The sequence below is a fragment of the Malus domestica genome, chromosome 16 (assembly GCF_042453785.1).
Source record: "Malus domestica chromosome 16, GDT2T_hap1".
Classification (NCBI taxonomy): domain Eukaryota; kingdom Viridiplantae; phylum Streptophyta; class Magnoliopsida; order Rosales; family Rosaceae; genus Malus; species Malus domestica.
Genome location: NC_091676.1, coordinates 10,832,875 through 10,847,690, shown reverse-complemented (window position 1 = coordinate 10,847,690; position 14,816 = coordinate 10,832,875). Strand labels below are relative to the sequence as shown.

The 14,816-nt window shown below is 39.2% G+C and overlaps 2 protein-coding genes and 1 pseudogene across 2 annotated transcripts; all 3 read left to right on the top strand.

Moving 5' to 3' along the window:
• The first annotated feature begins 201 nt into the window (after positions 1 to 201).
• Positions 202 to 1,727, top strand: LOC103417265 (ATP-citrate synthase alpha chain protein 3-like; annotated as a pseudogene).
• Positions 1,728 to 3,176: 1,449 nt separating this feature from the next.
• Positions 3,177 to 5,239, top strand: LOC103432183 (uncharacterized). The gene is made up of 5 exons (XM_070815567.1): positions 3,177 to 3,500; positions 4,160 to 4,228; positions 4,357 to 4,432; positions 4,524 to 4,571; positions 4,744 to 5,239. Exons 1-4 carry the CDS (start codon positions 3,300 to 3,302, stop codon positions 4,556 to 4,558), a joined length of 381 nt encoding a protein of 126 aa, XP_070671668.1. The 5' UTR covers positions 3,177 to 3,299; the 3' UTR covers positions 4,559 to 4,571; positions 4,744 to 5,239.
• Positions 5,240 to 12,565: 7,326 nt separating this feature from the next.
• Positions 12,566 to 14,322, top strand: LOC103423640 (MATH domain and coiled-coil domain-containing protein At3g58210-like). The gene is made up of 3 exons (XM_008361730.2): positions 12,566 to 12,819; positions 13,732 to 13,901; positions 14,165 to 14,322. The coding sequence occupies exons 1-3, from the start codon at positions 12,566 to 12,568 to the stop codon at positions 14,320 to 14,322; spliced, it is 582 nt and encodes a 193-aa protein (XP_008359952.2).
• The last annotated feature ends 494 nt before the right edge of the window (positions 14,323 to 14,816 follow it).

Below are 14,816 nucleotides of genomic sequence, written 5' to 3'. Positions count from 1 at the left end.
ATTTTAGTTTCCTGGAAATGAACCCATTTACCTTGGTTGACGGTGAACCTTGTCCATTAGATATGAGGGGGGAGCTGGATGACACTGCTGCCTTCAAGAACAATAAGTATATTTCTCTTGAAGATTTTCCATACTGTAGTTCTACCAGTTTCTAGTTAACTACTTTTGGTTTGATTTTTCCTTCTGACAATATTTGTAATACTATTCAGATGGGGCAGTGTGGAGTTTCCACTGCCTTTCGGCAGAGTCTTAAGTCCTACAGAAACGTTTATTCATTCTCTGGATGAAAAGGTAAAAACCTAACCGTTCCTTGTGCGGAAATAAATTTATGATAAATTTCAATTTTCTTTTAAGGATCAGCACTTTTTAAGAGTTGTTCAAACTAAAGTTAAACATATATATTGCAGACAAGCGCATCCTTAAAATTCACTGTGTTGAACCCAAAAGGACGCATCTGGACCATGGTAGCTGGAGGGGGTGCAAGTGTAATTTACGCTGATACTGTGAGTAGCCTGATGTATTGCAACCATATAGCAATACTGTCCCTGTAGCAGCCCTTTCAAAATTTTGGGTCTCCATTTTTGGCTTTAATTCATCGTTTCTGATTGAATGTGCACCCATAGATATTTCTCCCCTCCGTTTCTTTGAACGTTGGGAACCTTTAAATTCATACCATGGCCTGTTGTAATATTCTGGCATCTTTATGGGAATTAGGTTGGAGATTTGGGTTATGCTTCAGAACTTGGAAATTATGCAGAGTATAGTGGAGCTCCAACTGTTGCAATATGCAAGAGTTGTGATCAATGTAAGAAGCTTTTCTTATCTTACGAAAACCACTTTCTTCTCTCTTGCTCACACACACTTCCACTCGTATTTACTTCGTCTGACTACTCAAGTTGCAACCATTACATGTAGCATACACTAACTGCCAATAAAATTCTCATATATTGCAGTGTGCCACAGCTGATCCAGATGGTTGTAAAAGAGCTCTAATAATTGGAGGTGGTATAGCTAATTTCACAGACGTAGCTGCTACATTCAATGGAATTATTAGAGCCCTAAGGGAGAAGGTACCACCACATTTTGACATTCATATCATATACGATAGATAGGCCTAGTTGGTTTATTCTGTTTTGTATGCTCAAACCGTTTCTCTTTTGCGACATCAAAGGAATCCAAGCTAAAAGCGGCAAGAATGCATATATTTGTGAGAAAAGGCGGTCCAAATTATCAAACTGGTTTGGCAAAGATGAGTGCTTTGGGGGAAGAACTCGGAGTTCCTCTTGAGGTATGCGATGACTTTCTGGTTTTGACATCTGATATCAGTTGTTAACAAGCCTTTACTCTTGAAGAATGTTAAAGGGGTGAACTAAAACACAAATAGATTATAAGTTACAGGCTGCAAGCCTGACATCGTTTCTCAATGCAGGTTTATGGCCCTGAGGCAACAATGACCGAAATTTGCAAGCAAGCAATTGAGTGCATCGTGGATGAAGCTTAAGAGTTTCTTATTCGCGGCTCTTTGTATGAGTTTTCAAGCCTCGAAGTGTGTATTATGATTTGGCCAAAAAGGCAAAAAGTGTGAATTGTGAGTTTACCTTGGCAAGATGAGACCGCATAATTTCATCAGTTTTGCAATCTTTTCAACTATTGTGACTTAATGTGATGAACCATGGTAAGTGTGTTCTTGTTTTGAAAGTAAATGGTTGCATTCCTTCCTTTCCTTCCGTTTTCTGCCCCTTTGAGTATTTCAAGTTTAAACAAGTAAGAGGGAATAAGCAAAAGAAAATATTTGTCACAAAAATTATACAAATCTTTAAAGAATGAGGAAGTGAGTAATTTTTATTTTTAAACAACGATATTCTACATGTAAGGGGAGGGTGATAGTCTACTATGAGGGAAGGGGGTGGATTGGGCTAAGAGAAAATCTAGGATCCATGTGTTTATTAATTTGAATCTAAGATGTTCGAGTTTAAGACTTGTTATCGTTCAATAAAAATTAAAAAATCAAACGTTTTTTGAAATGTCATCATTCAGTTATGAATGAATGTATTTTAACTTTTTCATGTTTATTACTTTACGGAATTAATTTTTACATCCTCATTTTTCTCTCACCTTTGTGTTGGATAAATAAAAGTAAAGAATCAAATGACGAAGTTGCATTACAAGTTTTTTTTTCTTTTTTTGAAAAACTGGACATTGTATTTCAGGGCCCAAGGCCAAACAAAGACACAGAGAGGTCCACAAACTACATAAGTACAAAACAAAACAGTGGACCTGAACAGTACACACCAAAAGAGCCCAATACAAACACAGACAAAGCTATAGAACTCCCTAGAACCTTGCAATCCCCTCCGTTGTGGAAAAAGTCGAGAGCCCCCATCACAATCCGTCCAGCACTCCGACCAACCAAAGCCCCATGCATTAAGAAAAGGGAACTTTAACGAAAAGCACCCGGTACTGTTCACTTTAACGAAAAACCACATTTTTACACTAAAAAGTCAATCCTGGTACTATTCACTCTACCCTTTATTTTGTCCTTATCATTAAAACTCAAAGTTTTCAAGCCCTTTTCATTAGTTTTCCTTTAAGAAAACTAGTGCTCCAACACCGCAGAGCATCCACGCCAGCGCAAACCCATGCCCCGAACCGTCATCAAGCAGCCACCGCCCAGAAACAAAGAATCTGGTGACTCCAACAACCTGCAACAACCCCCGTGCCGATCACAACTAGAATCCACCGACGACAATGCCAATAAAGGCAAACAAAGGTGTGTACACCCGAGTAAAAACTCTGCGCACCTTCCAAAGAAAACACAACCGAGTGCTGGGAAGAAAAGAGGTTGCAAATCGGGAAAGAAAAAGCAACAAGGAAGGATGGAACCCACCCAAATTGGGACGGGAAGGAATTGGGAAAACAGAGAAAGAGGGATAAATGAGAGACATGGAAGTGGAAGGAAAACTAAGGTGAGGGTAGATAGAAACGGAAGAAGGGAGGAAGAAGAACAAGGAAGGACAACAGAGGATAGACAACGACCCTTGTCGGAGCTCGGGCTGATGGCTAAGGAGAAAAATTGACGACGAAAAAACTCACACAGAGAGGTGAGAAAAACTCTCAGAAGAGAGAACGACTCAGAGAGAGAGAGAGAGAGAGAGAGAGAGAGAGAGAACTGAACACATATATATAAAATATGAGGATTAACCACTTTTACCCTCAAATGAAAAAAGTGAAAACCGGCTTAGCCCGTCTATAACCGCCTTGTGACTCTCCCAGTCTCACTGTGCTCGTTTCCGTGAGCAATGGCGCATGGTAGTTTAGACATCGGCGCTCCAAACAGTGCGTTTAGCTCCGCTCAAATTTCCGAACACAAAGAATCGACTGGTCTGAGCTACATCGACAACGACGACAACGACGATGCCGGTGGCGTGCAAGTCACGTGCTTCAGTGAGGTCGTCAACGAAACCACCTTCCACCTCCAAATCATCCGCCTTCCCAAGCAGGTTCGTCTTCCATCCTCATCTCTCCCCTTTTTTGTTCAATTTCCTCTAGAATTTTTTGTTCAATTTAATGCTAAATTGAACTGCCCAAGTCAAAATTCGGGCAACAAAATTCGTTAAATTTGTTGGTTAGAAATTTTGAACAAATTCTTAATTGGGTACAACTTTCTCATTAATTTGAGTGGTTATATGCAAGGATTGATTGCAACCCTGCAAAATTGGGGTAATTGTTTTTTTTTTCTTGGAAAATCTAGGCATTATTTGTGGGCAAGTTTAAAACTTTGGTCAAAGTCTGAATTGGGTAGTTTTTTCTTTTCATTACTGTGAGTGTAAGCATAGAGGTCGCACTTGGTGCGATGGCAAGTGCCTTCACCCATGAGCGGTAGGTCTCGGGTTCGAAACTTGGAAGCAGCCTCTCCATAAATAGGGGTAAGGCTAGCCGACATTCACCTTTCCCAGACCCTACGTAAAGCGGAAGCCTTGTGCACTGGGTACTGTGAGTGTAAGCATGGAATGATTTGCAACTCTGCAAAAATTGGATCTTTCATTCTGCTTAGAAAAAGTAGGCGATTATTTGCATCTGTTGTTAATTCATTCTTAGAAGTTTGAAACTTTGAACAAAATCTGAATTGGGTAAAAATTTCTGATTATTATGAGTGTAGATATATGCATGGATTGGTTGCAACTCTACAAAATTTGGGCATTTGTATGCAGCAGCACCTATGAGACCTGTAAGTTGGTAATTTGGTGTTAAAGTTATTCCAAAATGATCTCTCTTTACACTTGTGAATTCGGACCTCTTTGTGCTGCTTGGGATTAAATTTAGTTAACTGCAATCGTTACCGTTGATGGATTACAGAACAGTACAGTGGGTGTTACATCCATACTCGGTGGGGCTTCTGATAATACAGGGTCGGGCATTGCTCGAAGATTAGGTAGGTTATCAATTTTTGTTTGGATAATTTGGGTTTGTCATCATCTTTTTTTCCCCGCCTACTCCATGGTCTGACATGCGGTTATTTTCAGTGTATAATTCTGCCTTGCAACATTCCGAAGAATAGTCCCATGCTTGAGGTTTGTACCCTCTCTGTGTCGAACACAGAGAAACAATACACACATGAACACGAGACTATCAGATGTCTGTTTCTTTGTCGTTTGCATATATGCAGGAATGGATTCGTCTGTGTTTGCACGTTTTGTTAGCTATTTTCACTGAATCATTTGCCCCTTGTTCTTGTGATTTCAGGCAGATGCTGAAAAATTGTTGGTTCAGAAGCTAATCAATCTTGGGTACACAAGGCCAAAGTCCGAAGGATTCTAGTCGTAGCTGGGGCTTTTTGATTCTGCTGGATATGAGGAATGTTTACTAGTCGTAAAGTTGACACTTTTCGCGGACTATGGTGTTATTAAACATGCATCAGGCTATGGTTCACTTGCAAGGAATGAGTATCATTCTCACATGGTTTACAAAGAGGAGTGGAATTGGAAGGAAAGAGTTTATGTGGTTCAAATTCGTTTTTGGCGAAAATTGGACCTAAGATCTCTCACTTATAAGTGAAGATGAATATTACATCGTAGTACTAAGTGACCAAGCACTTACTAACATAGGGAATGAATAAATAAGTGGATATCTTGTTGATTTTGGTACGACATACCTGAAAAATTAAGGTATGGGATAATCACGGGGTGGTGGGTGTTTATCCCATTCCCATTCTTTCTCATCAACATTCGTTCTTATCTTATTCCATCCCATACTCATAACAAGTAATTAAACATGCCATTAATCCTATCATTAGTCGGGATTGAAATAAATAAGTTTCTTATTTCCTTACAACTTGGACACAATTTTTTTTGGGCTTTTTTGTTTCAATACCATTTCTAAGTAAAAAATTTAGGAAAAATATCATATCTTTAGTTTAGGTACTAATGAAAAAGTTAACCAAAATTATTTTTTGAATAGCACTATATAATTACATGATTACTGCTCAAACCCACAAACTTTTTGGGTTAGCAGTGGCCGACCAGCTAACTTTCTGGCTAATTTTTTCGGCCACAACCAATTTTTCGATGACATTTTTGGTCCGCCGGTCAACTTTTCGATGACTTTTTGGGTTATTGATCATTTTTTTTCTACCAAAATGACTTAGGAGTGAGGATCGGAGATCAGGAAATACCAAAGAGCGATCGTTTTCGCTACTTAGGATCTATCTTGCAAAAGAACGGAGAATTAGATGGTGATCTCAACCATAGAATACAAGTTGGATGGATGAAGTGGAAGAGTGCATCCGGCATGTTGTGTGACCGTCGTATACCACTGAAGCTCAAGGGAAAATTTTATAGGACGGCAATAAGGTCGGCGATGCTGTATGACACAGAATGTTGGGCGGTGAAGCATCAACACGTACACAAAATGAGTGTAGCAGAGATGAGGATGCTTCGTTGGATGTGTGGGCACACGAGAAATGATAAGATTAGGAATGAGGATATCCGAGGTAAAGTAAGAGTAGCCGAAATTGTAGGAAAGCTGAGAGAAAATCGGTTACGGTGGTTTGGACATGTGCAAAGAAGGCCTACTAACGCTCCGGTTAGAAGATGCGACTACGGGACAGAGGTTCATGGCTGAAGAGGTAGAGGAAGACCAAGGAAAACTTTGGAAGAGACTCTAAGAAAAGACTTAGAGTACTTGGATCGAACGGAGGACATGACACAGGACCGAGCACAATGGCGTTCTAAGATTCATATAGCTGACCCCACTCAGTGAAGAAGGCTTTGGTGTATTTAACACAATACGTTGAAATGAAGCAAAGCTTATTTATTGATATCTCTGATAAGTTACAAATATGTACATATACATGAGTCAAAATAAACAAACAAGAGGGAGCCTTCAAAAAGGTTGCTTAGGAGAAGTCTCAGCAGTCGGTAAAGCCCTAGAAAGAGAAGGCACCGGAGGGGGATCATTCGGAGCCTCAGTACTGGACAGATTCCTAGAAGGATGAGGCATCGGAGGTTGATCATTTGGAGCTTCATTACGCGGTACAGCCCCAGAAGACGAAGGCAATAAATGCCTTTGGAACAAACCCACAAACCGCTGATGATCAAGTAAAACCTGACCATCAAATTCCTTCATCTGGTCAAGCTTCCTCTTCATGTTTGTAGCATAGTCATGTGCGAGCCGGTGCAACTGTTTATTCTCATGCTAGAGCCCTCTAATCTCCTGTTTGAGACTCATCACTTCAGCCGCCAATGATTCAACTTGGTGGGTTCGAGCAAATAGGTGTTGGGCCATATTAGACACAAAACCTGCACACTGAACACTCAGAGCCAGAGAATCCTTAACAGCCAACTCATCAAACCGTTTGGAAAGTAGTTTGTTATCTTTGGGAGTGAGAAGGTTCCTGGCCACCACCGCAGCGGTCATATCATTCTTCATCACGGAATCCCCAACAGTAAGAGGATCAGTAGGGGATAAGAAGGATGGGCGCCATATGTTGTCTGGAGAAGGCGTGGCTACCTCTTCAACAAGGTTCAAGTCAAAACGACGGTCGGAGGGGCCAGATATTTTCAAAGGTGTTGAAGAGAGAAGAGGTCAGACAAATCAAAATCTTAGAAGTGCAAGAAGGGAGCTTCTACTGGTGGAGATTCAAGTGTGTTTTGGAACTTAATGTCAGCCTCTATAAAAATCTGCACTCGACGGAGCTTCAGAAATCGAAGAGGCGCCTGCCCAGAAATTGAAGAGGCGTTTGCTTTCTCAAAAGCTGGGCTATTCAGAGACCACGAGGGCCAATCTCAGAAATCGAAGAGACGTTTGCTTTCCCAAAAGCTAGGTTGCTTAAAGACCACGAAGACTGATCTCAGAAATCGAAAAGGCGCTTGCTTTCTCAAAAGCTGGGCTGCTCAGAGACCACGAGGGCCAATCTTAGAAATCGAAGAGGCACCTGTTTTTTCAGCCTTGTCAGCACCTGTCACATGCACACTCAGTTTTGCTGAAATTAAAGGCATTCTGTTGAAGATTTTTTGTGAAGTAGAAAGCACGTGAATCTTACTATTCAATCATCCATTTTCCACAAACACCATCAGCTCATGGGTACCACAAATAACTTTGCCAAAGATCTCTGACAAAGTTTAGACACGTGAAGCTTGCAGCTCCCACTACATCGCTATGACCAAGAAGGGTAAAAAAATAGCAAAGAAACAGCACTAACAAAGTTTAGACACATAAATTTTGAAGGTCTAGTTACCATATTATTACCCACAAGGGTAAAGGAACAGCACCACTGCTGGATAATTGGAAAGTCCCTGTGTGTCAACCTCTGTGCTCTGTGGCAAGGTAGACTAGCAAACATGCCCAACCTTTACTCACATTTGAGAAAACACTCCCAACAAGATTGCTTGCTCCTCCGAATCTAGGGAGCCAGACTCCCAACATGATTACTTTCTCAAAAATCGAAGAGACACCGCTCTCCGAAACTCGAGAGCCAGACTCCCAGTAGGATTGATTTCTAAAAAATCGAAGATGCACCGTTCTCCGAATCTTGAGAGCCAGATCCCTGACAAGATTGCTTGTTTGAAAACCGAAGAGGCACCGTTTTCTCAACTTCGAGAGCTAGATCTCTTTGGATAAAACTTGTTTGTAATCTTCACAAGCAACATTAGCTTCTCAGATACCACATACCACTTTTTCAAAATGCTCTAACACACATGAAGCTGGCAGCTCCCACTACCGTGCTATGACCAAGCAGGGTAAATGAATAGCATTACTACTTGTTGTTAGGGAGACTCTTATATATGTCAACCTCCATCCTCAACGAACAGACAGACCTGCAAAAATGCTTAACCCTTCATCATATCTGAGAGGGCATTCCCAACGAAGCCTCTCGAAATACTCAGCTTTCTTTCCCCCCGATAATACCTCTGTAAACAAGCTACACCAGAGCAAGAATATCTCATATCATCAGGGTTCAAAGCAAGAGTATCCCATATCATGCTTTTTCCCTATCTTTTCCTTTGGCCTTGTTCTTACCTGCAAGACAAGGAGAAAGAGAGCAATCAGTCAGCACTTGAAATCAAGTTTCCAGTCAAGAACTTACTGCCTAGAACCCTTTACCTGATTACTTACCTGGCATTGCTCTCGAGTACATATCTTCAACATCTTATGCTTCCAGAGAAAATAACACGTCTGCCTGAGGAACAGATAGGGAAAGTGAGAATGATACAAGGAAGCATGTGGAAACAAGCGTAACAGAACATGTGCCGATACATCCACTACTTTGTCAACAGAAAAAGTATCTCATATCAGCAGGATCGAACGTACTCTAGATTTGATGGACTTGTTTTGACCCTTAAATTCTTCAGTCGGCCTTATACTCTAGAGGAAACCCGAAAACCCTCCAGCCCAGTACAAGAATAAGCCTGTGGAAAGTTACTCCGTCAAAAGCAAAAGTATCTCATATCATCTATTCTCCATTTTCTTCTCTTTATCCTTCATGTTGCCTGCAAGATAGGGAGAATGAGAACAATCAGCCGGAACTCGAAATCAAACTTCTGACCTGGGACTGATTGCTTGGAACTTTGATTGCTTACCTTGTCTGTCACCTCTTTCAGCAGATCCCCTAGCTCGGCGACTTGGGGGACTCCTACTACATGGTTTGTATCGCGTTTGACCAAGCCTGAAACTACAAGTAAGCTTCATGTGAAATTGATACATTACCTTGTGCATCTCCACCAGTTAAAGATACCACCCCTGGATGGAGGAAAAGTACTTCCAGAGAAGATGCCACATCTACCTATGAGACAGATAAGGCAAGTGAAGACGATACCACACTTCGGTATTTAGAAGTTTCGTGATTATGAGATCATTCTCCCACAATATTTCCTAATGTCATTTGTACTAAATCATTCACTTGTACTCACTAAAGGAGAGCTTGAACCTATGTACTTGTGTAAACCTTTCACAATTAATGAGAACTCCTCTACTCCGTGGACGTAGCCAATCTGAGTGAACCACGTACATCTTGTGTTTACTTTCTTGTCTCTATCCATTTACATACTTATCCACACTAATGACCAGAGCAATCTAGCGAAGATCACAAACTTAATACTTTTTGTTATACCAAAGTCCTCACTGATTTTGTGCATCAACAATCCTTAAGTCCTTACCTTTTTGCGTTGGTAATGGATGAGTTAACAGGACATATTCAAGATGATATTCCTTGGTGTATACTTTTCGCAAACGATATAGTGTTGATAGATGAAACTCAGGAGGGGTAAATGCGAAGCTTAACCTTTGGAGAGAAGTGTTGGAATCTAAAGGTCTTCGCCTAAGCCGATCAAGACAGAATATATGGAGTGCAAGTTCAGTGCAAACGGAGGCCAAAATGAGTTAGGGGTGAGGATCGGAGATCAGGAAATATCAAAGAGCGACCGTTTTCGCTACATAGGATCTATCTTGCAAAAGAATGGAGAATTAGATGGAGATCTCAACCATAGAATACAAGCTGGATGGATGAAGTGGAAGAATGCATCCGGCGTGTTGTGTGACCGTCGTAGGCCACTGAAGCTCAAGGGAAAATTTTATAGGACGACAATAAGGCCGGCGATGCTGTATGGCACAGAATGTTGGGCGGTGAAGCATCAACACGTACACAAAATGGGTTTGGACATGTGCAAAGAAGGCCTACTGACGCTCTGGTTCGAAGATGTGACTACGGGATAGAGGTTCAGGGCCGAAGGGATAGAGGAAGACCTAGGAAAACTTTGGAAGAGATCCTAAGAAAAGACTTAGAGTACTTGGATCTAACGGAGGACATGACACAAAACCGAGCGCAATGGCTTTCTAGGATTCATATAACCGACCCCACTTAGTGGGAAAAGGCTTTGTTGTTGTTGTTATTAGTTAACTTTTCGCCGACATTATCTACGGCCGATCAATTTCCTGCGACAGGCACCAACTTTTTCGGTGACCGGCTGACCAACTTTTTCGACAACATAGAAAAAATGATTTCAAAATGTCTTCAATGTGATTTGAACTTAAGACCTTAGAGTGAGAAACAACAACTTGTACTACTGGACCAAACGGATAAATGGTTTCGGATTGGTAAATAAAACAAATACGAAGTAGGCCCTATAAGTAGTCCGCATTTCTTAAAAGATGGGGATCCTTAGAAAACGAATCCTTAGAAAACGAATGTCTTCAAATTCATATTCAAATGCCTAACAAAATCAGGAATCATATCAACTAGCTAGCGGAAGAAACTAAAAGAACATTTGACCTAATACGTACTAATAGTGTATATAAATAGCTCCACACTTATAACTTGATCATTCTCTTAATCTCTGTTTTTTCGGTTTCTTTCTTGACCGGATCCAATATTTGACATCAAAGGACGTTGGAGTATAAAACCTTTTTCTTGAGAAACAGATAAACACTCCCATTTTTTTTGTTATAGTAGAATCATCATCTTGGGATTCTACTCCTTAATTACGGTTTCCTTGTATATCAAGTAATTTAGAATTGTAAGTATTTTAGGATTCCTGCTACAGTTGGGTTACGTTTAACCCTATATATATATATATTGTAAACTTTGTACAAAAATTAATTCAATAGTCAATTTGCTACTCGCACCCGATTATCTACTATTAAAAAATGGATTTGTTCAATTTTATCACGCACAGTTTGAACCATGGTAAGATTCTCTCTGCATATCTGTGTGCATATATATATATATATATATATATATATATATATATATATCAGTATATTTACGTTATTCTTGTGTTTCCATGCATATTATTTTGTTACAGGGGTTTCCAGATCATATTCAGATTCACCTCCAGCTCATTACATTAAAAAAATAAAGTCGTTTTCAGTGCTAAAGAAACATTCAGCACATGGACATCAATCAACGGAATTTGAAGCTGGAGGATACAAATGGTAATCCCCATTCTCATATCTGATGATTAAGGGTCTGTTTGAATTTGTTTCGGAATGGCTAAAAGTTTTTCCTAATAATAAAGCGCTTTTGATTATGTTTTGCATAAAACTTTAATGCGTTTTTTAGTCTTAAAAAATACTTTCTGGATAAGCACATGAATTTATGGTAAAAATTTCTACAGGTCCATAGTAAAAGCACTCCACAGATTCATAGCAAAGCAAACCATGTATATTGATTGGCAATGGCTCGAACCTCTTTTTTCTCCCACCTCGAGAAAGTAATTGCATATGCTACCATAATGTCCCGAACTTCACTAATCAGAATAAGCGGTTACATAATATGTAAAATTATAAGAGAAACCGGCCACTTCCAACAATACCGATATTTCCAACAACATCGATATTGTACTCAACTTGATAATTACCACCTGCACAATCCGTCGGGTGTGATCTTTTATCACAAAAGGTCTGAGGTTAGGGTATTTAAACTCTTCTCTTTTCTTAAAGATACGGTTGATGTGGGATATGTGACTTGTGTGGTAATCCTCGTACGCATAAAATTTTATTTCTCCAATCATCACTATCTAATTTTGGGTTAGACGTTCTAATACCATCAGGAAACCACGAATAATGCACCATAAAATATAGATAGAGCTATTATAAATGCCTTCCATGAGTATTACAAAGGTTTGTGAGAGGGATTTGCAAATCATTACTTACTTAGAAGGTGTTAGTTTCAAATTCCTCTCACATGCTTTAATTTGTTCAACTCATATAAGACATTCCTTATCCCATCTAAGTAACATTGTAGACTTGAATTAAAACCGCTTACCCTAACATAGCTTGAGGGAATTGGGTTATCCTCATACATATTGCTAATTGATTTTATGGTAAAATATCAACTTCATTCATAATACATCAGAACAAATGTACAAATGTGTTGAGCCCAACACATGCTCCCACATCACCCAATATATGTACCCAAAGTGTTATTCTTGAATGATCACACACGAGAGAATCTCAATTTCCTTCATGTGCCTTTTGACATTACTCATCATTTTTATGGTCTTTCTTATTAATATTTATTTTCTTGGTGCATTTAGATCGTAATATAAAGCAAAAGTGCTTTCATGGGGCGATGCTTGATGCCGGTATTGATAAACTCATCTCACTGAAAGAATTTACTGATGCTTCCAATGGCTATCTGGTAAATGACGACTGCGTGGTTGGAGCTGAGGTCTTCGTTTGTAAAGAAAAAAGAGCAGCCAAGGCAGAGTTTCTATCAATGAGCTATTATTCTTTTACGTACAAGCATGTTTGGAACGTTGAGAACTTTTCAAAGTTAGATGCCATACTTGACTCGGAACCATTCACTGTTGGAAACAAGAAATGGTACGTGCATCTCTCTAACTTAACTGCATGAAAATTGGAAAGAAATTAATTAGTCCTAGAATGGCTTATTGCCAACACAATTATAATAGGAGAGATTATATTCACACACCCCAAATTAATTCTCCCACACCTTTTTACTTTTTTAAATTTTCTACACATTACTAACACTTAATAGAAAAATATTAAAAAATTAAAAGGATGTGGGAGAAGTAATTTGGGGTGTGTGAATATAATATCCCTTATAATACTAGTAGGGATCTCTAGCATATAAACTGTTTATTGTTTGTTACACATATAATGTATATTATTTTGTTATATTTCCAGCGTCGGACTACATTTTCTAACGTGCCTCATCACGAGAGATCCACACATTTTCACACCGGAAACCAATTCTCATATAAAAACTGGTCAATTTCATTATGTTTGAGCTCACACATATTTTCAAGAGCCCATTGATTATTCATTCACTAGAGCCAACTCACATTTCAAAGGCTTAGTCATTCGTTTAATACCCTTGTGCCCATCATGGTCAACCTTTTTGACCCAACATCACCACTACCCACCCACTGACATCACTATATTGTCAATAACTTAATTATCTATTAGATGTGACATTTATCAAATTATCCCAATGACATTAGTAGTGCACCTCCCACTTATAAACGGTATATTATTTTGTAATACTATATGATGTGAGACTCAATATTTTTAGTATTAAATATTGCTCCACCAACATGACCAAGCATGGGCCATCACCAACATCAATAATTTTTGTTTTAGCCAATTTCACTATGCAATTTGAAATATAGTCTAGCAGATTAAGTGCTCAAAATGAAGCATTGCTCTTGAAGATCAAATCAACTTATAAATGAGGCATTGTCCTTAAATTTCACTTACTATTTGTGGTTACAGGAAGATAGTGCTCCATCCTAAGGGAGACTCGAACGGAAAAGGTACTCATATTTCTCTTTTCTTAGCATTGGCTGATCCGGAAACCCTCCCTCCTCGTTCCAAAACGTGTGTGGAGTTTTCCCTGCGCATTGTCTATCGAATGAATCGCAAGACTAATCATTGTCAGAAAGGTACTACACGTAAATAAAGGTTGAACTATTTTGTGGGTATATAATTAACTACGTTTAGATATTCCACATCGAGAAAGGAAGTTTTGCCTAAATATTTTAAATAATCTCAAGTCTCTGCATGCTATTGCTAATTGATTGGTATTAGATTGGACGCGCACATTCTAATAATATATATACAATGCGCTCTTATTCATGAAGGTATACATTTTGTGTGTGTGTGTGTATATGTATATAAGTGAAATAATTATATTCTCTTCCTGTAGCTACTAATCAATGGTTTGATGCCTCGAGTCCGAGTTGGGGTTGGTCTCACTTCATTGCACTGGACACTTTCAGTAAGGCCGGCAAGGGCGATTTTGTAAAGGATACTTGCTTGGTAGAGGCCGAGGTCACCGTCCATGGAAATTCTCAAATAGTGTAGCTAGTCAGCTAAACCATGTTATCATGCACTGTTAAATTTGCTTCCACCCACCCTATGGTTGCATTTCTTTGGAGTTACTAATTATGATATTTTATATGTGTTACTTAACTCGAAGTTTTTGAAGTAGTCCATATACTTGCTTCTCTTCCAAGAAATTCATATGCTTTAGGTGCCGCTAATTTTTCATCAGAAATTAGTGACAGTGCCTATATTTTTTACTGTTTTTATTTTACCGTGTAATTTGAGTTGGAGGTGCATCAGTAACTGATCTCGGTACCCTTGCAACCAAATATTATCAAATATTGGTACCACAACAAGAAGATATAGTGACCTTCTTCAAGGCCACAACTGAGAGTTTGAGTAGTTAAGCAAATAACAAATTATATCATCATATATACTAAAACTCAAACCCCCTGATCACTGTGGATGACCAGTGTGATGACAGTTTTACCCCTGGATTTCTTCTTGGTTTCCTCCTTTGTGACCTGCTTTGA